General features: G+C 29.4%; 1 protein-coding gene across 2 annotated transcripts; it reads left to right on the top strand.

Moving 5' to 3' along the window:
• The first annotated feature begins 24 nt into the window (after positions 1–24).
• LOC107449912 (uncharacterized) lies at positions 25–26,182 on the top strand. Of its 2 annotated transcripts, XM_016065586.4 has the most exons (5): positions 25–168; positions 867–947; positions 3,731–3,842; positions 7,772–7,854; positions 17,934–26,182. In XM_016065586.4, exons 1-5 carry the CDS (start codon positions 133–135, stop codon positions 24,582–24,584), a joined length of 6,963 nt encoding a protein of 2,320 aa, XP_015921072.3. In that variant the 5' UTR covers positions 25–132; the 3' UTR covers positions 24,585–26,182. The 2 variants fall into 2 exon arrangements, with proteins under 2 accessions (XP_015921072.3, XP_042905244.2); XM_043049310.3 differs by lacking the exon at positions 867–947 and having other exon boundaries at positions 32–168.
• The last annotated feature ends 402 nt before the right edge of the window (positions 26,183–26,584 follow it).

Below are 26,584 nucleotides of genomic sequence, written 5' to 3'. Positions count from 1 at the left end.
AAGTGTCTTCGTCCATTAGGAGCTAAGAAAATTGAAGTGAAGTAACAAAACAAAAGCAGCGAGTAGGAAAAATTTTGTAAACAAGCTTGATTTATTTTCAGTTTGGGCTTTGCTATTTTCCAAATATTAAATATGGAAGACGGCTCTGATTCAGAATATGAAGTAGAGGTAAAAATTATAATATTTTTTTTGTCCTATTTCTCTTATTGGATATATGGCAATTATTGAATTGCTGCTTTGATTAAATACCTAATTTTCTCCCTGATATATTTGTATTTGGTAGGTCTATAATAATCATTTTACTTATTTCTTTAACTATGAAGACAACCTGACAACGGCTCTACCATCAAAAATGCTAGTTTCTGTGGAGGCAAACTTTAACTAAATGTTTGAAGCTACTCAATTCTTTTTACTCCCTCGAAGCTATTTTGATTTTATAAATAGTAATAGACAAAAATATAAACAACCATAACTCAGAATTAATAACCTACTAGTACAAATATTTAATCTGTAAGCTTTGGATATTTTATCTAATATATTTGAAGCGTAATGAATGGTTTGAAGAATAAACACATTAAATAATTATTATTTACATTTATTTACAATTTATACCTGACTAGTTTGGGTTAATGCAGCATCAAATATTTAAGATGCAAATACCCAAAGATAAAATAATAGAACACTATTAAAATGTAATTCTAAAATGTATGGATTAAAGTTGAAGTAAAAATAAACTTAGAGTTAATAAATAATAATAAAAACATATTTTCACTTCATGCATATTTAAAAATTTGACTAAATAGTCTGCTCTATTTAATGCTTTTACATTTTTTCTTATTAATGATATAAGAATATTTTTCTTTCAGGAAGCTGTAGTTCTAGTTGAATTAAATGGAATTATTGATTCTAATTTTTTATTCCAAGAAGACATTCCATGTAAAATTTTGGTATGTATATAAGTAGTGTTTGCTGAATTAGCAGGGGTCTGTTTAGAAGAAATTTGGGTCCGTTAACGGACCCTTCACAAAATATATTTTCATGAAAACGGACCCTTCACAAAATATTTTAGCTTAAAAACGGACCCTTCACAAAATATTTTAACTTAAAAACGGACCCTTCACAAAATGATTTTTCTTTTAATCGAACCTTTTACAAATTTGTTTATCTTCATTATTATTTTGTTAATCGAATAAACCCTTTCCAGGGCAGAAAACAAGAAAGATGGATGTAAACGAATTAAGTTTTGTCTTCGGCAGACGATTCTTCCATTATTCGTCCAAAATGAATATTCTGCGTTCAGCAATATAGGCTAAATACCAAATATTTGTATGTTGCATCTCTAATTTAGAAGCAGCAATTGTTGTTTATTTTTGAAAATTTAATTTTATTAATTATAATTTTACAGTGTTGAGCATAATCTTGTATGTCTTTACAATTCAAAAACTCCTTGAAAAAGTTTTTTTTTTTTTGCAATAACGGACCCTATTTGCACAAATTCATAAAAGCGGACCCTGGTTGAAGGAATGTGAGTAATTTTTTCACAAATTTCGCGAAAAACGGACCTTTCACAAAATGTCTGGACAGACCCCTGATTAGTATTTCAAGTTCTTTAAAAATTGTTAATACTTATCAATGTAAAATAGTCTTGGGGATATCTTTCAATAATTTTAAATATATTTAAATTAACTTTAATATTCCTCCAATACTGTTATGTAGGTTATAAGGCTCAAGTTCATGTTTCTAATATTTATAGCACATTTAAATTATGGTCTCTTTTTTTCCTCTAAAGTTAAAGAATGTATTATTATTATGTAATTACTTATATTCGGAGAAGAAGTGCACCTGGCTATTCTATTATGAGATCTTAACCATCAAGCCTTAGTCTGTTGTTGGTCTGCTGATTAATATTTGTATCGAAAGTAATGTAAATTTTTATTAGTGTATATCATCCTAGTTTATATGTCAACTTTTCAAGCCTCTCAAAATCTTACAAAAAACGCGGGATCAACCTTATACCGGCAATAAAGTGTGGCATCTGTTGATCATGAAATATAAATGTGATATAAACAATCAGATAGATAAGAATAACTCTGCATCAATTTATTGCTTCAAAAAACTATTTTTAATGTATTATATAAAATTAATTTTGTATTTTCTCTCATATTTTCTTAACATAAAATAGTCTTTTTTAGAAAGAAAAACTTTAAATTACATTCAGAAAAAAAATTACGAATAAGCAAAGTTAAGATAATTTATTCAAGAGTAGTTTAAGAAATATAATGCAATGAAAACTTAAAAAACATGCCATAAAACTACAATTTTAAAAATTCCAAAATATTTGGGTTGGTTTCAATTTTAGCAAGCAGTGTAGTCATACAGATTCCGTTTTGTTATGGATTTTACTTCATCCTCATTTGCTATATCCCACGAAAATTCATCTTCACCCCGATACAAAGAATTCAAAGTTCCACAATTTTTAAGAGATTACAATTTACATACTTGACGTAACAGAAATTTTCTATCTTGTAATCAAAAATAGGGGGTCAGCTTATACACCAAGATATATGGCATATTTAAATTGGTTTAGTCTCAAAATATTTTCTCATTGTTGAGAGCATTATATGAATAATCAGAAACACATTTGTCAAAACATTGTTTCAGTGACAGAATTTTGTATTAAAATATTCCGCTGGTCCAAATAACTCACCTTATTAGTCCATGATTAAACTTGAAAATATTTTATTAGTTTTTTTTTATTTTTTTTACTAAACCAGGTTGAGAAATACTGGTATAGATCATACTATCATAATTTGTTTGTGTGAAGATTGTAAGATTTCTGTCTTTCTATCTCTTGTTTTTAAATCAATAATACTTTATTTTATTCACATTATATATCTTTCAATTGAGCTGTGGAGATTTTGAGAAGTGTTATTAACAGAGACAGATTTTTGATTATTATTATAAACTTATTCTCTTTTCTTCCTTAATAAGGAGTTTCATGTCACTGTATCACTCATCTTCAAAATTGGAAAGAAAAAACCTGCCTTTTGAATTTAATACACTAAAACAGAAAACATATTTTTAATTCCAGAAAAAAAAATTTACCACCTATTTTGAACTAAAACTTAAAAAAAAAAAAAAAAACTGGTCTAAATTTTAACTCAATTTAACAAAGGGAGAAAAAAAAATGCTTTAATGAAATTGAAATTTCTTGTTTAAAATCCTATTTTCTATTTCAATTTTTGATAAATAAAGTAATAAAAAATAGTTAATCAACTTGGAAATGTATGAATTGTATTAATTCTCTAGTGAATAAATTTTAATAATAAAATTTAATCCTTGCATTTTAGAATACAGCAATAGAATAGAATTCATAATATCTCGAATACAGAACACATAGTTAAAGATTCATTTTTTTTACATAAGGTTTACATAAGAATTTCAGTATTTTTAAACATTTTTCTTGGAAACATATCTCTAAAAGAAAAGAAAAAGTTTTTTTTTCCAGATATTGTGGAATTTTTAAAATTGCTCAATGTGTTAGATTAGTATAACTCAGAAGTTGTAAAATTAAATTAAAAAAGTTAAAGATGAATTTATGAAAAAACTGTTTAAATAATTATATTTTCATGAGAGCTTAAGGTTTCAAACTATCTAATTCCACCAATAAATCCTGTTATTTGATTGAATATTATGTCAGTTTAATTTTATTTTCATGTTCTCTTTTCAGGGTATTGACAGTGAAAATCCTATTCTTCAATTGGGACAGTATACGTTTGCTGGAGAATATGAAGACACATTGGGTACTGTAGTTGCTTATGAGCCCGATGAATCTCAAAATGGTAATTAGTCTTTATTGTTTGTAAACAATAGAAAAATGTTCATGTGTTTATCAAGCAATTATTTATCTTATGGTTTTCTTTTAATATTTTTGAGTATTGTATTTCAATTATTGATTATAGGAGAAATTTGTAGTTGTATTATGGCGTAAATTTCAGAACAAGTTTGTATTGGGTAAAAAACAATCTTGTGATGTTTAGTTAAATTGATGTGTTAAGTTATGCGCAGTGCATGATACAAAATATATTTTCCATCAAAACTTTTCCAATTGTTTTATCGGGCTGTGGTAGCAAAGTGGTTAGAGAATGGGACCATAGCCAGAGTAGCTGGGGTTTCATCTTTGACTCCACCAAGTGCATACATGCTCATAACATCTGTGGAACCAAAAGTCCTGTCTGTCGCTAAGCAGTAAAGAAATCTGGAGAAAATTTCATTCCCCTCCAGAACTGTGTCTAAATCGAGGAAGTGGCCTAGCAAAATTATGATGGCATGTCTTCGGGATGTTTCCCAGGCTGTCTCAAATAGCCCATTGTGCAGCTAGTGTGAAGATTAAAGGTTAATGTCTGAAAAATGGTTAATAACTGCTGATTAAACAATCAATGTTAATATACAATGGAATTTCCGTAGATTAAGCATAAATAATTGGAAAACTCCAACTCGAAATTCGTGTATCATAATAACATTGTATTAAAAATACTTGAATTACAAAATCTATGTAGCCAAAAAAGAAAATGTAATTGTGGAAAAAATCATTGCAAAACTGTGTGGCTTTATAGGGAGTTTTGTTCTTATTTAGGCCATTGTAATGTATTGGAATATGTAATCATGATCAAAAGGCATTTTGAGCGGAAATATTTAAAGAAAAATTGAACACTAATTTTGTTAGTGTTTTAAAAGCTTTGTTGTAATGAATAACATGCAGTGGTTAGGAAAATAACTTTTAAATGAATAACATACAGTGGTTAGGAAAATAACTTTTAAATCAATAACAATAAGTGGTTAGGAAAAAAAATTTAAATCAATAACATGCAGTGGTTATGAAAATAACTTTTAAATCAATAACATGCAGTGGTTAGGAAAATAACTTCAAATCAAATTACCACTAGAATGAACCATTACCCCTAGAAGAAATTTTCCCTAAAAGAAATTTGGCAGCCCTGTTTTAGGGGTGGCAAATAAAGTTTCATTTAAAGTTGGAATTTTATTTAGCTTTTTTTTCAAGTATTATTGTCTTATTTCTTTTATCTAATTATTAAGAATACATTTTTATCTAAAAATATTTTTTTGGGAGGGAATCTTTTTTTTTAAGAAATCCTCAAAGTAAAATTTTTGTTTTATATTGTTTGTTTAATGAATTCTTTGTTGTGTCTCTAATACATTTTTCTTATTTAGTGATTGATTTTTGTTCAAGCTCTTTAAATGTAAATTTATATACTCATAAATGTAGTTTTACAAGCATTATGCTGCACCGAGTATGAAAATAATTTGCTCTTATCTGTAACAAAAACCAAATTTACTTCCTCTAATGATATTTTTTTCTGTTTCAAAGTGGTTATGCTACTGCTCCACAAAGTGTTAAATCGATAGTCTTTATTTTTGGCAATTTGAAAAAGAACAGTTCTGCTTATGATCCAAATTGAACTTAATACTTGTACTAGTTTAAAAAAATGAATGATCAAAATAATAAATAAATAATTGAATGAGCAATAAAAAAAAAAAAAGTTTAAATAGTAATGTATTTTGTAAAATTTTATCAGTGAAATTTATCATTCATTATTTGTATCAATTTAAGTTATGACTACCATTAAAACTAATACCATTCTTCAATTAAATTTTTTACTGAAAAAACATTTTATTTCTGTATTGAATATTCTTAAAGTTATAATAAAAACTCCAAATTATTTATATTGCTAATTTATAAAAGTGATAATGCATAAAATTGGATTTAAATTATTCATTTGTTTTAATTAATTTAATTGAGCATTTATAATTTGTCGACATTCCTAGTTTTTTCAATTAACTCTTAAGAAAAATATCAAGACATATGTTTAAAATCATAAGGACTTTTTTTGTTAATGGTTTTTAAAAAAGAAAAACTTACCCTTGAAAATTTCGAATCATGCTGCCCATGCTGATTGAAAGTGTTGTTACTTTTTTCTCAGTAGGGAATGAAATTTATTTATTTTACTCATGAAAAGTTTCTTAAATTGGTGCTATTGACATTCATGTAACTAAAATGTACTAACTATTTAGTGCACAATTGTTGTAGGGATCCAAAAAAAATTTTCATCATTCAAATTGTTGGTTGGAAAGGTCTTATTTCATTTCATGAAATGTATAATTTATTAGAAATTACCTTAATATTGGATTCTCATTAGAAATTACTAAAATAAGCTGTAACATAAATTTATAGACTATTTGAATATTTTATTTATTCTACTTAATCCTTAAAATTCTGAATTTAAGAATAGTATTCTGGTGTAGGAGGTGTATGTAACCCGCAAATTTAGATTGCATATTGGTTAATTATAATATTTCAAATCTCAATATTCACTTTGACAGTTACCTAACGTTGAAGAGAAAAAATTATATCATTATCTTGTTATTATAATGTAATTGCAATAAAATTAGATTTTGTGGTTAATAAAGTGATATTTTTATAGTGATTTTATTTTTGTAATAAATGTTTTAGTCTTATAAGAAAGAATATGATAGGAACTTTGAACAGTGATATCCTGAATGATTTATTTAACACTAGCTTAGTACCCATTCTCCATATGGGGTGAAAAATTGAGCCTCAATAAATCAGGACTGCACAACACAACGAAATTTTGCACAAAATGATATGGCAATAACAATAATAAAGCTAAAATAATTGTAATATATTTTGTTTTCTTTTTTGTTAGCTTTTCGTTATTAGATTAAGCAAAACAGTAGTTCATACTCTCAAAATTAAGATCAACTGTATTCATTAATGCTGTTGCTCAAATCAGCTTTAAGATTAACCTCAATCAAGCTACTTTCTCCTGTACAGATATCTTCAAAAGGGCCGTAAAAAAATCTAACATAAAAATGTAAATCTCCAAATTTGCTCATAAAATATTTCGTATCTATATAAGAGTATATTTTGTACCTATGTAAGAGTATATTGGGTACCTATTAAAACTGCATCAATTACCACGATGCCAGTATCGTCTATCATCAAAATGAAGCATCATTGTCGTTGATAATAGTAAGGTGACTTTTTACACTCTCTCAGGCAACTTAGTACTCTCCATTAATTTTGCTTTTTAGTGTGCATCTCGCAATAAGCTTTTTTTATTAGAGCTATAAGCCACCAAACATTATTGATGTTATCTTTAAAATGTTTGACAAAACTGAATCATTTTTAGTTACGTCAAAAAATTTAAAGATAACATCAATAATGTTTGGAATAACAACTGAATCATTTTTAGTTAACTTTAAAACAATGGCATTTAACTTTAAAACAATGGCATCTGCTATGCCAATGAAAAAATTCCATTTTTTAAATGCCCTCGAATAAAAAATGTAGTTAAAAAAATTGAAAATTGGGCTTCATCACTTGTTTACAATCATACTAAATTAGCATCATGTTGAATGTTGCATTTTTAGGGCTTGGAGTTCACCTGCAATCCAGTATATAGACATATACACAAATTCTTTATTTTATTATACATATAGATATACTATTCATTAAAGTTTTTTAAAAAATATTTTTCTTCATCTCTGAAATGGTTTTCATAATTGAGGTAATAGAATATGTCTAAAAGAATGTGCATTTATTATATGAATGTAATTTGCATGCAGTTTGTAGAAGGAGGCAGTTATGCTTTCTTCTATCAAAAGTTTTGTTTAATACTATATGCAGTTATATTTAGTTTCCAAAATTTATTTTATTAATATGTTTTAGAGGAGGAAAAAAAGTACAAGTTTACTGCAAAAACAGATAAAAAGCTTGTAATGAAAAGAGTATTTGTTCAAGAGAAAATAGAGGTATGGTGAAATATGCTTTAGTGTTTCCAGGGGTCTGTCTAGGTTTTTCTGTGAGGTACCTATTTTGTGAAAATTTAGACTTAATTTGTGAAAATTAGAAATTATATTAAAAAATCAATACAAAAATGTGGATTTATCGTTTTTACGGGATACAAAAATAAAATTTTAGGAAAAAGTATTTTGTGAAACTACCGTTTTTCCTAAAGTTGAATTTGTGAAGATACCGTTAAACGGTAATAAATTTGGCCTTGACAGACCACTGGTTTCAATTTTTAAATTGTTTTGTAAAATGTGTTTCTGTCAGATTTTTGTTTTATATCAAATTTAGATAACAACTACTATTTGTATATCATATTTAAAGTGTTGTTTTGCAAATATTTTTTATACATAGAGTATTTTTTCCTTTAAGAAATAATTCTAAATATTTTTTATGCTTCATGACTTTGTTGATTTTTAATAAAATTTTGTTCTTTTTTTATGCATAGAAACATTCAAAGAATAATTAGATTGCTAATAGGTACTAGATTGATTGCTATTGCATAGATTGATTGATTGTGCCCCCTTCGTCGCATGGAGAATGTCAAGTCAATTTCACGCCAGGTAGCGGCAAGCATGTCGGCATCCACAGAGGCTATTGCGGTTGTAATTCTGGCTTTTAGATCATCAATGTTCGACACAATCCTCCTGTAAACATTGTTCTTTATAAATCCCCAAATAAAAAAAGTCCAGCGGCGTTATATCAGGTGATCTGGGTGGCCAAGGAATTGGACCTCCTCTCCCAATCCATCTTCCTGAAAAATGGTCATTCAAAGAACTATGAACGATGATACCCCAATGAGGTGGTGCACCATCTTGTTGCAAAAAGACATGTGGCTGAAGCTCTTCCAGTTGTGAAAATACGAAGTTTTCCAACATGACTAAGTATACGACTGATGAGACCGTCTTTTCTGTAAAAAAGAAAGGCCCAATGACTCGGTCGTGCATTAGTCCACATCACACATTAACCTTTGGGGAATCCCTTTGTGTCTTACGGTATTCATGGGGGTTTTCAGATCCTCATATGCCCCAGGGTGTTTACAAATTCCCGGACCCATTTTGATGTGTGGTGTGGACTAATGCACCCAAATCCAAAGAATTGAAATTAATATTATCATCATTATTACGAAGCAAGATTAATTCCTTACCGTAAATATCATTTAATAAAATAGTATAATCTTGAAAATTAAAGATAATTAAGTCATCAATATATCTAAAAACAAATTTAATACTAAGAGTATAATTTTTTTAATAATAATGCAAAAATAAGTTAGCTAAGAGAGATGAATAATTAGATCCTTGTGGTATTCCATCAATTTGAAGAAAAATATCCTTTCCATTGTAAAGATAATTAGTAAAAAGACAAAAATTTATCAGAACTTCCCAATAATCAAAATCACAACAAAGGATATTTTTAAAATCATAGTAATAATTCAAAAGGACATCTTTAAGTTTAGAAAGGGGAATGCTATTGAAAAGATCCTGGAAATCAAAAGTCGCAATAGAATTAATTTTATTATTATGTTTAATGAAATCTAAAATCGATTGATTAGTAGTGATAATCCAAGAGAAACCTTCTTTAGAAATATTGTTAATACAGTCAATTCGCTATAACTCGAAGTACGATAACTCGAATATTACTATAACTCGATTTTTTTATGAGGTCCCGACCCTTTTATCTTCAATTTCATGTTAATTATTCTCGATTACTCGAATTTTACTCCCTTTAACTCGACTTTTTTTGGATCTTTTAAAGCAAGAAAAAAAGCCTAGGAGCTGATATCTTGCCCCTTCCTTTGCAACACACACACAATATTGTCTTTCGCACTCTTCATGGAGAAGCTAAAGCTGTCCCTCTAGAAGTATGTGAACAGTGGTTAAATGAAACGTTACCAAATTTACTTCAAGGATACAGTGAAAATGATGTTTTCAATATTGATGAAATGGGTTTATTTTTTAAATGTCTTCCAAATAAGACTATGATGTTTAAGGATGAAAACTCCTCAAGGGGTAAAATGAGCAAGGAACGTTTGACTGTACTAGTTGGAGGAAATGCGTCTGGGACAGAGAAATTGTCCTTGCTTGTTATTGGAAAATACCGAAATCCCCGATGTTTCAAGAATGTAAAAACGTATTCTTTGGATTACAAGTCTAACAAAAAGTTTTGGATGACATCAGTTTTATCTGAAGACTATGTAAGAAAATTGGATCGGAAATTCTTCGCTAAAAAAAGAAAAGTGATACACTTTATGGATAAATGCACAGCGCATAGTGACACAACAGCAAAGTTGCCGATGGACCAGTGTATCATAAAGTGCTTCAAACAGTCTTATCGTAAATGGCTTGTCAGAAAAATGATCTTAAATATTGTAAGCATTTAGAAGATTTGTAATTAATAATCATTAATTAAATAATGCGACAATATTTTGAAAGTCCAAAACCGAAACTAACGGTAAGTCGAACTTCCGATATGTCGAAGTTTTTCATCAGTCCCATCAGATTCGAGTTATCGCGAATTCACTGTAATTTTATTTAAGTAGTTAGAGAAAATGGTGCCAGGTTTAGTTAGATAAGTATTAGATCCACATGTGATAGTTCTAAATTTTGCAGGAATTTTATGAAATTTAGGGCTGATTATTAAGTAAGGAAATTGTATATTGCTAATTTTAATTTTTAATCTCTTATATAAAGCTAAAAATTTTTTAATGACAGTATTATTATTGCAATTACTAAGTTTAAAATTTTGCTATTTTTTAATCCCGTATTTAAAAGTTCAACATAGAATTTTTTACAGAAGATTGCATAATTATTGTTAGCTTTGTTTATGGGAGTAATTAAAATTTTTTTTTGAAGTTACTTAATTGATTGAACAAATATTAGAAAAATTTGTTGGATTGTTATTTAAATAATCCTTATTATTGAAAACAAAGTTTTTAAAGTAATAATATACACCCCATTTCCATTCTGTTAGCATACCTAAAGGTAAAGAGAATCTATTTGATATCTTTAAACAAAAACTATTGAGATCATTAAGAAAGTATTTTAGAATTTTATTGATTGATATATGGTAAATGGGTCTAAATTTTGTGCCTTTTATCAAAGTTTTCTATAATATTTAAATTACCAGTAATAATATGTTTATATATATATATATATATATATATTTACACACTTATTATAAAATGAAAGAATTGAGAATCATACTTACAAAAGAAACAAATATATCCACTATCCACTCAGAATCATATTTTGAGAATGTGTACGTGATAAAAAAATAAACTGATCACTAAATGAAAATAAATCACCAACTTTTTATTAATTTTTCAAATATTTCCAATCTTATATTCAATCATATCTATTAAAATCAGATTTTTCACTTTCGGAACAAAACAAATGTAGTTTATCATCGAGTTCTCATTCCACATCATTTTTATTATCTGACATCAAGCAAGGAACAACCAGCAAGGAATTATCTTCCACATAACAATAAGATAAAATTATAAAAAAGGAAATGTATGAATGGAATTCTATGGAATTAGTTGTGAAAATGAGCTAAAAAGTGGGAAAATAACCCTAATATTTTTTTTTCTCCTTTCAATTTAGTCAAGGTTGAATTAAAAAGACTCCACTGCATTACAATTGCCATATATTACTATATTAAATTACTAAGATGTGATTGTGCAAGAAATATTTAACATTTATTAAATTGTTTAAATAAAGTATTATTAATAGGATTGAACAAGAGTATTCTACATTTGATTAACGTCTTTAAAGTTATTTTTACTTTTTGGATATTTCAAAATGTCTCTAAAACTAATTGTGATAATAAAAATTCTGTGATAATACTTAATTAACTTTGGAACCCAAAGTTCATTTTATAAGAAAAGTATTGCAAGATTTTTAGTTTAATAATCAAAAATATTATATTTTAAATTTTAGGGTAAAATAAATTTTGTACATAGTCTAAAAAATTTATTTTCTGCATGAATGAAGTAAATGAGTTAAAAGAAATTTTTGATTTAAGTAATTTGTTCCAAATACCAGTATAAAAAAATATTAGAAATAGCATTACAGGGTTTGAATTTCTGACTGCCTTCTTGATTTAAGTATATGGTACATATTTTCCTGCTTATTCCCTATATTTTAGGAGACAAAAATTCAAATTTGTTGGTATGTTTGATTCAGATTTTACAAATTGAATTATTGCTCTTTGCATAAATTAGGTATATTTGATTTAAAAAGTACATTTGTATGTTCGATTGCTTAAATTAAATCTCTTTGTGTTAGCTACAGGGTTGGCAGGTTTTTGACATGTGACAGTTTTTGACGGTTTAAACCATGGTTTAAACCGTCATGTCAAAAATGTCTAAAATGTCAAAAACCTATATTCATATGTGAAATTTAGTTAATACATAAAATTTATATATTTTTTATAAAGGATAGTGTTTCTAAATATGTTCTAGAAAAAATAAATTTTAAATTTTGAAGAAACACTTATATTTTGAATAGTAACCAAAATCTTGTACTTTTGAAAGCTCACTTCTTTTGTAATATTATGTATTCATTTTCATGTGTTATTGAAAATCTGCAGTGATATTATTAAGAAATTTATTTATAACCAAATTTAGTGTATAGTATAGATTATACTAAAAATTAGACATTTTTAAAGATAAACATTAGCAGTTTTGTACATTAGACATCTTTTAAAGAAAAATCTTTTTAATATTCTTTTAAATCTTCTTAAACATTTTTAAAGATAAACATGAGCAGTTTTGTACATTAGACATCTTTTAAAGAAATTTTTTTTAATATTCTTTTAAATCTTCATTTTAACATAAGACAATACAAATTTAAGTGCTTTCTGTTAAATACACAGAGTAGTTAGTGTCGATTTACAGTATATTCAGCCTATTCATTTGCTATGCTGAAAATTTAGTTTATCCAAACACTTGTGAATTTCATTTTGCTGAATACTATATAGTTTTGTTGAATATCTAAATATTCAGCTGTTGAATAATTACTTCTTGCTTTCAAGATATGCATTATTTGTATTCTTAATACAAGTGGGGCAGAGCCGTTTTTATGTTTATAGGGGCCCTGGGCCTGTCATTATCTGGGGGCCCTTTATGAGTAAATTTAGAGAAAAAAAGATTTATTTTGCATAATTTTTAAAAATTATTTTATTTTAAGAGTAAAAAACATATAAATTAATTATAAATGTTTATATACATTATTTTTATCGAAAATTTATGGTAACAATACTTTTCGCGCTTTTTGAGAAGCGAATCTTCTATCACGTCATCAAAATCAATTTCCTGTAAGACATACATTTTGCTTTGCAGATCAAAATCTGTTAGACTTAGAAGCATCAAATTATGAAGGTGTGTAGAAAATTTGCAAGGAGTTAGAAAAAATACAAGGAAATACGGTTAGATTATTAGTTTTTTTTTTTTTTTTTTTAATTTTTTTTTTATAATCGCCGTTGAAAGTTATAAAAAAAAGTAAAACATTGGATCAATTTTGAGCCAATGTTTAACTACGTAGCCTTGGAATTTTAAAACCAATCCAGAAGACAAGGAAACTCCCGGATCAGTACCCACAGGTATTGAATTGTTAAGAGAACTTGGAGGAGTTTATGACCCCGACAGATTCAAAATGCACCAGTCACCATTTTATACTTGGGTATTATTTGCCCGGCTCAGTTCGAACTCCCATTCTCACGAACACGAGTTCATAGCCCTACCATAAACCAAGCTATCGTGGCCAAATTATTAGTTTATTTTATTACAGTCATTGAGCTGCCCACCCGATTTCGAGTTTACTACTACTAATGTTTAACTCCGTAGCCTTGTAATTTTGAACCCAATCCAGCATACAAGAGAACTCCAGGATCAAGTAGTGGAAGAAATTTTTGCCTTCGTGGAGGACGTTTTGATGGAACAAGCCCGCATATCAGTTACATGAAGAGGAAAACCACGAAATCCTCCCACGGTTAGTCTGATACCAAGGGAACTCTAATCCATTATCCGCCTACCACTGAGGATATTTCACGTCAGCACTGTGGTCGGTAAAAGCCGGGTGTGGAATTCATACCGATGAGCCATCATTGGGATTCGAACTCGATGCACTCATTCGGAGGAGAATGCTCTATCCTTTGAGTCCAACTTTATTGAGTAATAACTCTGCGGCAGGTACCAATTTTCCAATTTTATTGATTGGTACCAATTTTATTGATTTGCTTAAGTTTAATCATTTTCAAAATGTAAATGGTAATTCAATCGTAATTTTTGTAGAAAAAAAAGGAGACAAGCCGTTTTTCCTCTTAACCTGCAATGAATGAAAGAAGCAACCACGAGGGTTAGTGAGCAAAATGAACAGGCAGCGGAGCCTTCCAGTTTTTTAAATAATTGTTAAATTATTAGTCATTATCATGCGTACTTAAAAAAATAAGAAAAACATTTTTCACCATTAAGAAATAATAATTAAAAACTGTCAGCTGGAATAGAGCCCACTATCTCACAGTTTTATGTTAGATTTCGTAATCATCAGCCCCAAATATACACACCTGCCTTGTGGATATTTTTTAATTTTTTTTTTTTTAAATTTAATAAATGAAGTCATTTGGATACTTGACATTCTTAAAAAATGCTTTCCAAATTACCATTTTTAACGTTTATAACAAGTATCTTCAGTTTATTTAGAAGTAAACCATAATTCGGCTTATCTTATTCATTTTCAGCTCATGTATATGCACCAAAAATAAATTCAAAACTAGACTAGATATAACACAAGGACTGCAAATTTAACTGTCCGATATAAAACCTTATTTAAGACTGAAAATGATAGAACGATGAAAAATCTACATTCCTCGAATTAAATATTTTAAAAATAGTCTGTTTTTAGGTTATAATATTCGTAATTACCTTAATAAACTTCAATCGTAATGTCGGGGTTCCGCCGATGTAAGACATTTAATATATCAGTGGAACACACTAAAGCTTTATATCAATTAGCAAATTAGTTCTAGAATTGCAATTATAGAATAATTATTATAAGATTATTATAGAATGAATATAGAATTAATAATTATTATAGAATGAAAGGTTTTAAAGGACAAATATTTGTTAATGTTTAATATTTAATCTAAGAAAAAACATAGCCCATATTGAAATCTAACGAATAGTCCCTGATAAAAAAAATAAATAAATAAATAAATTGAAGCCTGATTGATTTCCGGATTTTAGAAACACCTTCTAGTTTTACTATTCAGTCAAGTTGGTTTCGATGTCTTTCATAATCCCACATGTCTCACTAGTGATTCTGCATATTTTGATATCATTTTTGTTTCGTTCTTACTTAATATTAATTTGTTTGCGACAGTTATTTTTTTACTACTTTTTAGCGTATTAATTGTTAAAGTATTAATTGTTTTTTTAATTGACGATTTCAATCATCTTTTAGGTATTTAAAACTGCAGCATATCACATGAAAGTATTAAGTATATATCATTCTTACAATAAAGTAAAATAAAAAGAATTCTGATCCTTAGGAACAGATATTAAACAGTCTCATGATCGAATGATGGAGCATGAACAAACACCTTTTGAACAAATCAAAATTTTTTTTACCTTTTAAACTAAAAATTTGCTTATTTTTAAATAATTTATTAATACTCAAATTATTTAAAAGATGATACGACAACGAAGTTTTTTATTTTATTCAGTCATTTATTTATATTTTTTCCATTTTTTTATTTATTTTTATTTTATTAAATTAAATGCATACGTTTAAAATAAAAACAAAGCTGTCAAAATTTTATACATAGTTTCGATTTATAATTTTAAGAAATGTTTCGACTTTGATTAGGAAATTAAAAAGCCTTATTAATAAAAATTGAGAAGCCTTACTAACTTTAAACACATAATAGCAACAAAAAGGAGTTAAAAATAGAAACAAATATGATCAATAAACAATAAAATCATAAGCTGACTAAATAAATTAATTTCGTGTACATATTTAGGGGAAACGTGGAAAGTTTGGTCATACAGGAGTTTTAAACAATTTTTCTCATGTTCAAACATTTTTTTAGCTGATGATCATTTGATTTCAATGCTCTAGAGCTTTAATAGCTATTAAACAAAATCGTATGTTGTTTCTGCCTATTAGCAGTAAGTAAAATTAAAATAAAATTACATTTGTTGTATCAATTTTATCCAGAACAGACCAAATCAAGAGTTTTGGCAAACAGGCCAGTCAAAGAGGGAATTGAATAGTGGCCCGCCATTTAAATAAATAAACAAAAATATCTCAATGTATATATAAAAAACTGCTCAAACCTTTCACGTTTTCCCTAAAATCAAATTAATTTACCAAAATTGATTTAATAGAAGCATTTTCTTACCTCCAACGTGAAAGATTTATGTCTTCTTAATATCCTACGAAAATTTGATATTGAAATTCCTATTTATTCCTATTTTCCTCTTACGATTGATTTGAAAAATAACAAAATTAAATCAACTACAATAATTAAATAAATGAAGCAATTAGGCTAGTTGAAACATTTAGGACGGTTAAAGGAAAAAAAAAGCTTTTATAATAAATTAGAACAAATTTCTAAATTTTGCAGGAGAGAAAAATTTGAATTGAACGAGTCCCAATTTAAAGACGCTATGGAAATCTCAAGACAGATTCTAACAAGACCCTCCCCCTATTTACAGCCTTAGAAATGTTTTCTTCTTAGAAATTTATGACCAGAAATCAAACAAAAGGGAGGTTCTGTGGATATCTGATATTTCCGAAGTTAGGAAAAAAGAGCCCCTAGGCAATATCAAGAAGCTAAAAACATTTTCTCGCAGTGTAAAGTGAGGAGGCTATTGGACAACTCCGTGGGTGGTAGCTACGAAAGTGGGGACATTTTCATGAGTGGAAAAAGCGTTTTATTGCTCTTTTGGTTAGAAAAGTGAAGAATAACAATTATTTAATATTTGTAAACACTTCCATTAGATTTTGAAAAGCATCCGACTATGTAAAAAAGAAAAAATAATCTGAATAAATCTCTGAATAAAACTTTAAAAAAAGAAGAAAAAAGTGGGATCTGGGGGCCCTCTCGAGTTATAAATAATAAATGAGTTAGAATTAAAAAAAACAAAACAATTAATGCAATGAGATTTTAGACTTTTCGGGGGCCCCATCAGAACTCGGGGCCCTGGGCCAGGGCCCATCCTTAAAAACGGCTCTGAAGTGGGGGGAAAAATTAAGAGGTAAAAATTGTTTTAAAATGATAAGTGTAATAATTATAAATAAATATAATAAACAATATGAATTATATTTATCATTATTCCCAAATATAACTACTTTTAAATTCAAATTAACATACTGGATAATAAAGATATTCGGTATAACATTAAAAAATTTTTTCATACACTTGTATCAAGTTTGTATTTATACAACATAACTTGTAAGTTCCTTATAAATATTAGTTATATGTTCCTTATATGTCAAAAATGCATATAAACTTTTAATTTTCTTAAGTATCAAAAAAAAAAAAATTTTTTTTTCAAAATATAAATATTTAAAAAAATTTTGTGCAAAATTTTTCTGCACATGCATTTGAATATAAATTTCTGAGATTTTAATTCTGTTATTTTACCTTAATTTTAATTAAAAAATATTTTAAAACCTGCTGATTACCTATAGTATAATTAAATTTCAATATAATGCATGGCAACTGTTGGTAGTTTTGAAGTTTATATATTTTCTTGGCAAACTTCAGTTTTTGACATTTTTGACGGTTTAAACCAGTATTATACCCTTGTCATGTCAAAAACCACTTTTTGACGTCAAAAACCCAACCCTGGTTAGCTAACATATTGTGTGGTCCTCTCAAAACATAAAAATATCTTGTTAATATGTAAAAATCTGCAAAGTAGGTCAAAAGTTTTTTTAGATATAAATTTTTTAAAAATTTATAATTTTAGTTATATTGAAAATTATTTGTAAACACTTTGTGTATTCATTATGCTTAATTGAGTGATATTTTTTAGGAGAGCTTGCAAAAAAGTGTTCTGTCATCTTCTAAAATTTCTCCAAAAAAGGAATATCCATTGCAAGAAATAACAGAGAATTCCATAGACAAATCAAAAAAAGTGAAATTAAGCATGGGAAATAGAAATACACCGAAAAAAATAATAAAAGAAGAAGCAGATTCAAATAAGGTAATTTCTGCAGTTACTTTACCAAATATTACTACTATTGAAGAAAAACTGGAGGCAAGCTCGCACGAAGAATCAGTTGAACCTTATTCTAATAAAAACCAAAGCAGTACAGATAGGCAGGCAGCAAAAAGAAAAGAAAGAGAGCATGATGACGGTGATTCTAACAATATTGCAAACAAAAAGCGGTACCAAGGTGGTAATGAAGAATTTATGCCCCATGAAAATGTTGATCAGGCCAATTCTCCACAAATGTCATCAGATGCCATCATATCTCAAGATATGGAGGATGATGTAAGTAAGTCTCCACCTGAAGAGTTAATTGATATAGAAAGTTGCTCAACTGACAATGATGATGTTATGCTAAAGCTTTCATCTCACCAAAAGCCTGAAAATTCTGAGAAAATTTTTACGTCTGAGTCTTCAGATAAGAGCAATGAACATCAGGAGCAATCTTCTCTTCTTAGTAGTCCACAGATACTGGAAGAATCTATAGCTAATGAAAATGCTGAAGATAGAAATAGGGAGGAAGATTCTGTTATAAACATAAATTTACAAATTCACTCAACAGATGATGACCCTTTCATATCTTCTAGTAATAATCCAGAGTTACGTTTGAATGACTCTGTAATGAATGACCTTTCATCATCTTCGATGAAACAGCTTGAGAATGTTGAAGACCCTCAATCATCTGATGTTATTGAAATTCAGATTGTTGTTGAGGATTGTCCACTTTCAGATGAGCAAAATGTTTCAGTATCTGAAGAAAATAAAACAAATAATACTTTGCTAATTTCAGATGAACAAGAAGGACAAGCCATCATAACTCTGTCCTTTGGTGGCAATGAAGCTGAAATGACTGCTGAATTGCATGAAGCTTCTAATCAGGAGAATAAGTCCGTTTCAAGCTCTGTCATAAATGACACGTTGAATGAAGTGTTGGATGTTGTCTCTGATCCATCTGTTGATGCTGATGATTTTGATAGTCAGCATCAGCCAGCTGATCATGCTGCCAATGTTACAGAACCTGATCTTAAATTGCCTAATGAAATGAATCTTGAAGGTCAATTTTTAAAAGATTCTTCCTCTTTTTCTAATCGGTCAACCATCAGCATGCATCTTTCATTTGATTCTGATAATGATTCTACTTCAATGACTAAAATGAGTGAGTTACCAGAAAATATCTGTGAGTCACCAGATTGTAGTAGTACATCAGCCTCTGATGCACTTAAAGTTGATGGAGAAAATAATCTGAATGTCCAGTCAAGTGACAAAAATTTGGAAAACAATCAGAGGTATATAAGCTCTGAATCATATGAGGACAGCTCGCTAAGTGAGCAAATGCCAACTCTGACTGCTGGAGACAGTGAAAAAGAGTCTCCTTCTTTTCAAAGAATTGAAAATTTACAAAATGAATTAATGCCCACAATATCTCTTGAAGCAACAACTGCTGAAACTGTAGTTGTTGAATCTTGCAATGAAGAGTCTCAAAATGCTCAAATGTCATCTAGCTCTCTGGAAACTTTGGATGAGAAAAAAAATATCACTCAGTCTCATTTTAGAAGATTTCCGAATCGTACGCCACTTGAAGAGCTGAAGGAGAAAATTAGTACTACTAAGTCTCCAAAAAGTTTGCCATCTGACGTATCATCATCTGACGATGATTCTAAAGATGCATCTTGTGAAGTGAGTCAGTCATCTAGAAATAATAGAGGCACATTATTAGCTGTCATAAGCGAGTCGAATGAGTGTGATGAACAGGTATTAAATCTTGTTTCCAAATCAAAAAATGAGCTCCACTCAGATACATCTGAAAATGTAGGTCGGGGAGAAATATATGCTGATAATTCTGAAGTTACATCTGAAAATGTAGTTCGGGGAGAAATATATGCTGATAATTCTGAAGTTGAACACTTGAATAAGTCCCACTCAAGAAAACTCTCATCATGTGAGGTATCTCAGTCTTGTAATTCCAAGGTAGAATCACCTAATGAAGAAAATGTTAATGAATGTGATGTATTTTTACAGAATAGTCCAAAAGATATTGAAAATTTTGCTGATGCTTCGAGCAGCAGACGAGATGCTCTTGTTTCTGCTGATGAAGGCCTGAAAGAAGATGACATAGTTAGACACTCGATAACTTCTGAAGGATCTACTTCAGAAATCAGCCAATCTCATAAAGTTGAAAGCTATTCAAATGATGAAGCTTCTGAACAAGCAGAGGAATTTTATAATATTGAACTCTGTAGTCAATCAACTTCAAGCATGCCATCACATCCAACTGAATCCAAAGATTTTTGTGTGTCATCTTGCGATGCTGGTAAAAATACTGGACCAGAATTTCCAGATTCTGAAATTAAAAACACATCTTGTGAAGTCAGTCAGTCAGACAGATTGGAAAGTCATAGCAATTTAAACATGCCAGATGATCCTTCTGATTTTAATGATAATTCTGTGTCTGGAGGACATGAAAGATCATCGAATCAAGAAAACTACTGTGAAGTGACTGAATCGTATGAAGCTGAGGAATGCATACATTCTGAAAATACAGCTGTACTAGCAGAAAATAGTTCCAGTGAATGTGAACCTTTAATGGTTTCCCATGACAAACCTGAATCTATGAATACATTGTCTGATAGCAGAGAACCATGTGCCTCTTCAGACCATAGTAATCCAATATCTGTTTGCAATATTACTGCAGAAAATTCTACTTCTTGTGAAGTAACACAGTCTTCAGTAACAGAAAATATTTCCATTGAAAATGTAGACCCAGCAATAAACAACAAGTTGCATTCCAATGAATGTGAAGTGTTTGAAGAGAGTGATTATAATTCCGAAGACTCTACCCTTGCTTCTGACAGCCAAAGTTTAGTATCATCTGTTATATTATTAAATCAAGAGGAGGAGGAGGAATCTATAAACCCATCTTGTGAAGTAAGTCAGTCATTTAAGTCTATTGAAGATAATAATCTTCCATTTGAGGAATGTTGTGTGTCTTCTGATGAAGGTAATGAATTTTCAACTCACTATGCTAATATTGAAGAAAATAAAATTACTGACGAAGTTAGTCAGTCTGTTACTTTATCCATTCCATTAACGTCAGATGCACCAGATTATGAATTGAGTGAATGTGATCAGCCTGGCTTAGTTTCTCACTCTGTTGAACTATTTTCTAATGATCAGAATGAATCAGCAGAATCATCTAAGGAAGTTTGCTCTTCTGATGAAATTAACGCGGCTTCTGGAAATCTTGATGAAAACATGAACAATTCTGCGTGCGAAGTAACCCAATCAAACAGAACTGAAGAAGGTATTTTGATGCCCCAATCCCAAGATTTGTTTGAAAATGAGTCTTCAAATGAGTGTGAAGCTTATGGAAGAACCTCTAGTTCATTAGAGGATCAGAATGTGGACCCTTCAGATCGCGATTGTGAAGCAAAAAATATTTGTGAGTCGTCGGATGACATTGAGTTAGCTTCAAGTGAAAATCTTATTTCTACACAAAAGCAGTTTGAAGATAATAGCGCTTTAAGTTGCATTTGTCAGTCTTCAAGGTATGGTTCTAAGTCATCTGATTTACCTGATATGGATGATAATAATGAATATGACAATAGAATTCAGATAGAAGCTGAAAATAATGATACTCAACAAAGTAATATTTGCGAGTCATCAGAAAGCAGGCAAACAAATCGCAGTACCGATCCTTGCACTTCGTCAGATAAAATAGATAATGAAGACACTTATGATTTAGCATCAAATGACAAATTATGTGATTCAATATCAAATGCAGATGCCTCTATTTGTATTGGAGATGCAACAGGTTCCATTTCTCAGTCTGAAAGAGATTTAAACAATACTCTAATCACTAGTTCCGTGGCATCTTCAGTGCCACCATATAACACTGTAACTGTCTCTTCATCTGTCGACATTTCTTCAAATCCTGTTGGCATAGTTTATTCATCTCAGATAACTCATTTTAATCCAGGACAAGAAATTATTTATATTTCCAATTCTGAAGTATCTCAATCTTCAACTCAATTGAATCAGAAGTCTACTGGTAACAATGAAGATTCAAATGAAGTGGAAAATAGTTCGTGTACTGACAGCTCATTGGCTTACCCATCTGTGATTGTTAGTAGCGATACAAAAATTACTTCTAATACATTAGAAAATACTGAATCTAACAATGAATTAGTGTCTGATTCCAATGTCATTGAAACTTCTGAATTAGACAGAAGCACATGTGAATTTATTGGAAGTAGTTGTACCAGAGTAGAATCGTCAAGTCCAGATATAATACCAGAAACAGAGCAGAAAGCGAAAAATTCGAGTTCTTCAGATAAAGATGGAAAAGGAGCTATTGTAGTTAAAAAATTTGGAAGAAGAATGAAATTCATTCCTAAAGTAGCTTGTAAAGCCAAAGAAGAAAAGGTAGAACAATCAACTAGTGGAGCAAGAGATACTGGCTTTAGAGACACTAACTTGGACCAGCAACCAACAGCAGGCTATACTTCTGAATCATCAGTAAATGCATCTGGAAATACCATTGGAGGTAATACAGATTCACGACCTTCATTATTAGAAGTAATTGTTTCTTCTGCTAGTGATTTTAGAAATTCATTAATTCATGACAATAATAATTTTGATAGAGTAACATCACCTTCTGAAATTGCTGAATCATCCTCAAACTTAAATAATGATCCTCATGATGAATCTGCAAACCTGCTTGTTGCTGAAATGGGATCTATTCGAGAAGGCCCTAGTTACTCTCAGCTTTACGCATCTGGTGATAGCCCATACCTAAATAAGCCAGACACTGATTCATTAGTAACAGAATCTGTGACTTATGATGAGGAAAAAGATAATAATTCACAACATCGAGTAAGTCAGTCATCTGAAATAACAAATGTTTATTCATCTGTAATTGTTTCCGGAACGCCGGAAAACGAAAGTGTGTCAGAATCATCGCAACATCAACTTGTTCAATCAACAAGTGGGGTTATTAAAAGATCAACTCAGTCAAACGAGGATGCAAATACGAATGAATTGGTTGCTTCAACACCAAGTACTTGCGAAGTTTCTGAAGTTTCCGATTCCTCTCATGCAAAGTTCGCTTCCCCCTCTGTCAGTGATGACAATGTTGTTAACTTAGATAATTCTAGAACTCATATAGAATCATCTGATGATGTTGATGTATGCACTGAGAATTTATCTGTAGACGAGACAGAGAATGCTGATGCCAATGTTACGTCAACTCCCTTTGAAACAAAGGGGCAAAAACTGCAGAGTTATTCTGCTGATGGCAGTGATCAATGTTCCATGATTGAAGGCACAGATGATGTATCATTTTCTAGTGAATTAGTACAATCTCGTTTAAACATTTATGCTGCTGATGGAAGTGGTCAGTGTGCTCTGATTGAATGCACAGATGGAGCACAAGCTCTTTATGATAGTGATTCTAACATTCCATCTTATTCAGCTGACAGAAGTGACCAATGCACTTTAATAGAATGTACAGACGGAAGTCTGCGTAACATTGATGGCAATTCTGAGTTGCCAGAGAATGTTGAAGATCTATCCAATCCAAATTTAAACATCACATCTGATAGTAAAGTTTCTGGTTCACATGATCATCAGCGTTCCAAAGTTTGGCGTTCTCGTTTCCAGGAGGAAAATTGTGCATCCTCCTCTATGGATGAAAATAGCACCACTGATGATGCTTCGAGGACTCAAATTTTAATTATTGAATCTGAAGCATCAAATGAAGCTGAAGTTTTAAAATCACGATTTGTAGACAATAATGATTCTGAAAACTTTTTCTTGGTTAGTGAAAGTGGGCAAATAGTTATAAATCCACCTGAAAGTGTTGATTCCCCTTCAGATTACAATGTTGATAGAAACTATAAACAAGATGTATCCCAATCATCCAGTGCTGATCAAACTCTTCAGCCTGAATTATATTCTGAAAACAATGAAGCTACCCTCTTCCCTTTGCAAAGTGAGTCCTACAGAGAGGTGACCCTGGCAAACGAAACTTACTCATCTCGAATTACTGAAGAAATAGAATCTTCTGGAAACAGTGTAGTGCCCAGTGAACTGTCCCAAAATATACTTTTAGCAAGCAATGATTCCAGTATTTATTCGCAGTCTGTTGATTTTAATGATGGTTCCATACATTCGTCTTCGTTTGAAGTTTTACAGTACCCAACTGACGAACAAATTGTTGCTTCATCTTTATCAAGTACAATGTGCGACAGAATTGAGACATTAACAGATTCAGTTCCTTTGCAATCGTTAGACGTGGTTGATGAGAGAAGTAATGTATCTCAATCCTACATTGATGAAAATGAACCTCAGCAAATTTCTGAGGTATTAGAAAGCAATGAGGAGAGTGATAATGATAGACATGCTACTCATAGTCCTGATTCACATAGTTCTGAATATATATTGCAGGAAGAAGATGACTGTGATAATAGTTGTTAAAGTATTATCTTAATTAAACTTATATATTTGCAATAGCAAGTGTAAAAGTTTAATTTTAAAAACTATTGGCTGCATTTATGTTGGAATATTTTTAAAATTTTTGTTAGAAAATTTCTATTGTCTCTTAAAAATTAGCATTTCCCTCCTCGTTAAAATATATTTCTATGAATGTTAAAAAAAAAATTAAAGTTTTTTTTTTAATGGGGAAAAATTTTCTGTATTTTTGATAGTTTATCTTATTATCAGAGATACAAATCTGGAAAGTTATACTATCCCTATAAGTTAAAAATTAATGTCAAGTATAAGGAGCTTCATATTAACCAAAAAATTGGAAAAATATTCTTTAAATTAGGTGAAATGTTTAATGCTGAAAAAAAGTTTCATTGGTGAAGAATTTCATTGATTGCTGTAATCAAACAGCTGTAAATTTAAAATTAATTCATGTTTTATTTAAATGCAATTTAGTCTTATATTGTATATGGAGTCTGTTAGGATTGTCTAATTTCAGCAAAGTAATTATTTTTACAAACTTTTTATTTCAGACAGACAATAATTAAATTATCAAAAAGTGAGTGCCAAACACTGGGTTTCTAATATTTAGCAATGAAAAAATTATTTCACTCATCTCATGTATAACCTGCTACAAGATTGTATAATTTTATATTGAACAGTATAAACATGATACATTTTCTCTGTTATATATATTATATAATACATTAGGGTTGGCTGAAAAAACAGAGTTTTTATTTTCAAAACACTATACTGTGGAAAAGATGCCTTATATGAAAATAATTTTGATATAAGAAATTTTAAAATTGGTTAATATCTTCCCAATGCACGTCTCACTTTCTTAAAATTGTACAATCGTAACGCTAGTTTCTGATGCCTAATTTATGGTTTTTAAAAAAAGTCAATATGTTAAAATATTATTGTTTATTCAGTGCATATCAATTGCTGTGTGCTTAAAAAGCGGGAATTATATATGTTTTTCAAATTTCTCGCCATTTACTGAAGAAAATTTTCTTTGGACATAACATTCAAAACCCTGTCCGATGATTATATTCTTTTATTTATTATGTGGTGTGTGATAAGCGATGAGGGTATAAAGCAAAAGGCATGAATAAATGGAGTTATTTTGTATATTTCAAACATATCATATGGTTGTTATGCTTTGAAATAATAATGATATTTAACCTTATTTCATTTTTTTAAACCATAAATTAGGCATTAGAAACTACAGTATGTGGATTGAAAAATTTTTAGTGGTATTAATAAGTTTAAATTTTTTTTTTCAATTTAATCAGTTTTTCTAAATTTAAGTGCAATGCTTGACTGGAAAATATTACCCGATTTTAAAATTTATGTAAAATTTCTGTTTTACACATGACATCTTTTCCGTACTATAGCATTTTGAAAATAAAAATGGCCCACCTTAATAATACATTTTTTTTACAATTTATAAGTCAATTTTTATGAGAAAAATTAATGATTTCATGTTTTCTATATTGCATTTCTGTTATCTAACATTTTTGTTTTACTTTTAAAATGGTTTTATATGTAATATTATTTCAAAATAAAAATATGTATATGCATTAAAATTGTGGCTAATTAATTGAATTTTCCATATATCCATTACTAACAAAGGAAAAGGAACATTTAAGCTCTTAAATTTTGCTGTAGGTTTTTTTTTCTAGATATAAGTGCAAGGAATGCTATCTTATATAATTTAATTGTTGAATACTTCAAACTCTCGATTAACCCAGATAGGGTAATCCGGGATGCCTCCTGAAAATAAAGGAAGTTAGAGAATGCTGGATAAAATAATTTTCTCAACCCTTCCTATATAGTATTATTCTTCACAAAGCAATGAGGTAAATTACTTTTCTATTTTATTTGTAATGTTTGACAAGTAAATCCATAAATCTAATTCAACATTAAATTTATTATTTCTATCTTTTCATTCTAATTTTACTAAGAAGTGTAATTTTCAATTTTCAATA

This window comes from Parasteatoda tepidariorum, chromosome 6 (genome assembly GCF_982258835.1).
Source record: "Parasteatoda tepidariorum strain Cologne lab strain chromosome 6, Ptep-v5.0, whole genome shotgun sequence".
Taxonomy (NCBI): Eukaryota; Metazoa; Arthropoda; class Arachnida; order Araneae; family Theridiidae; genus Parasteatoda; species Parasteatoda tepidariorum.
Note: the sequence above shows the minus strand (reverse complement) of the source record. Positions and strands in the feature narration are given on the sequence as shown.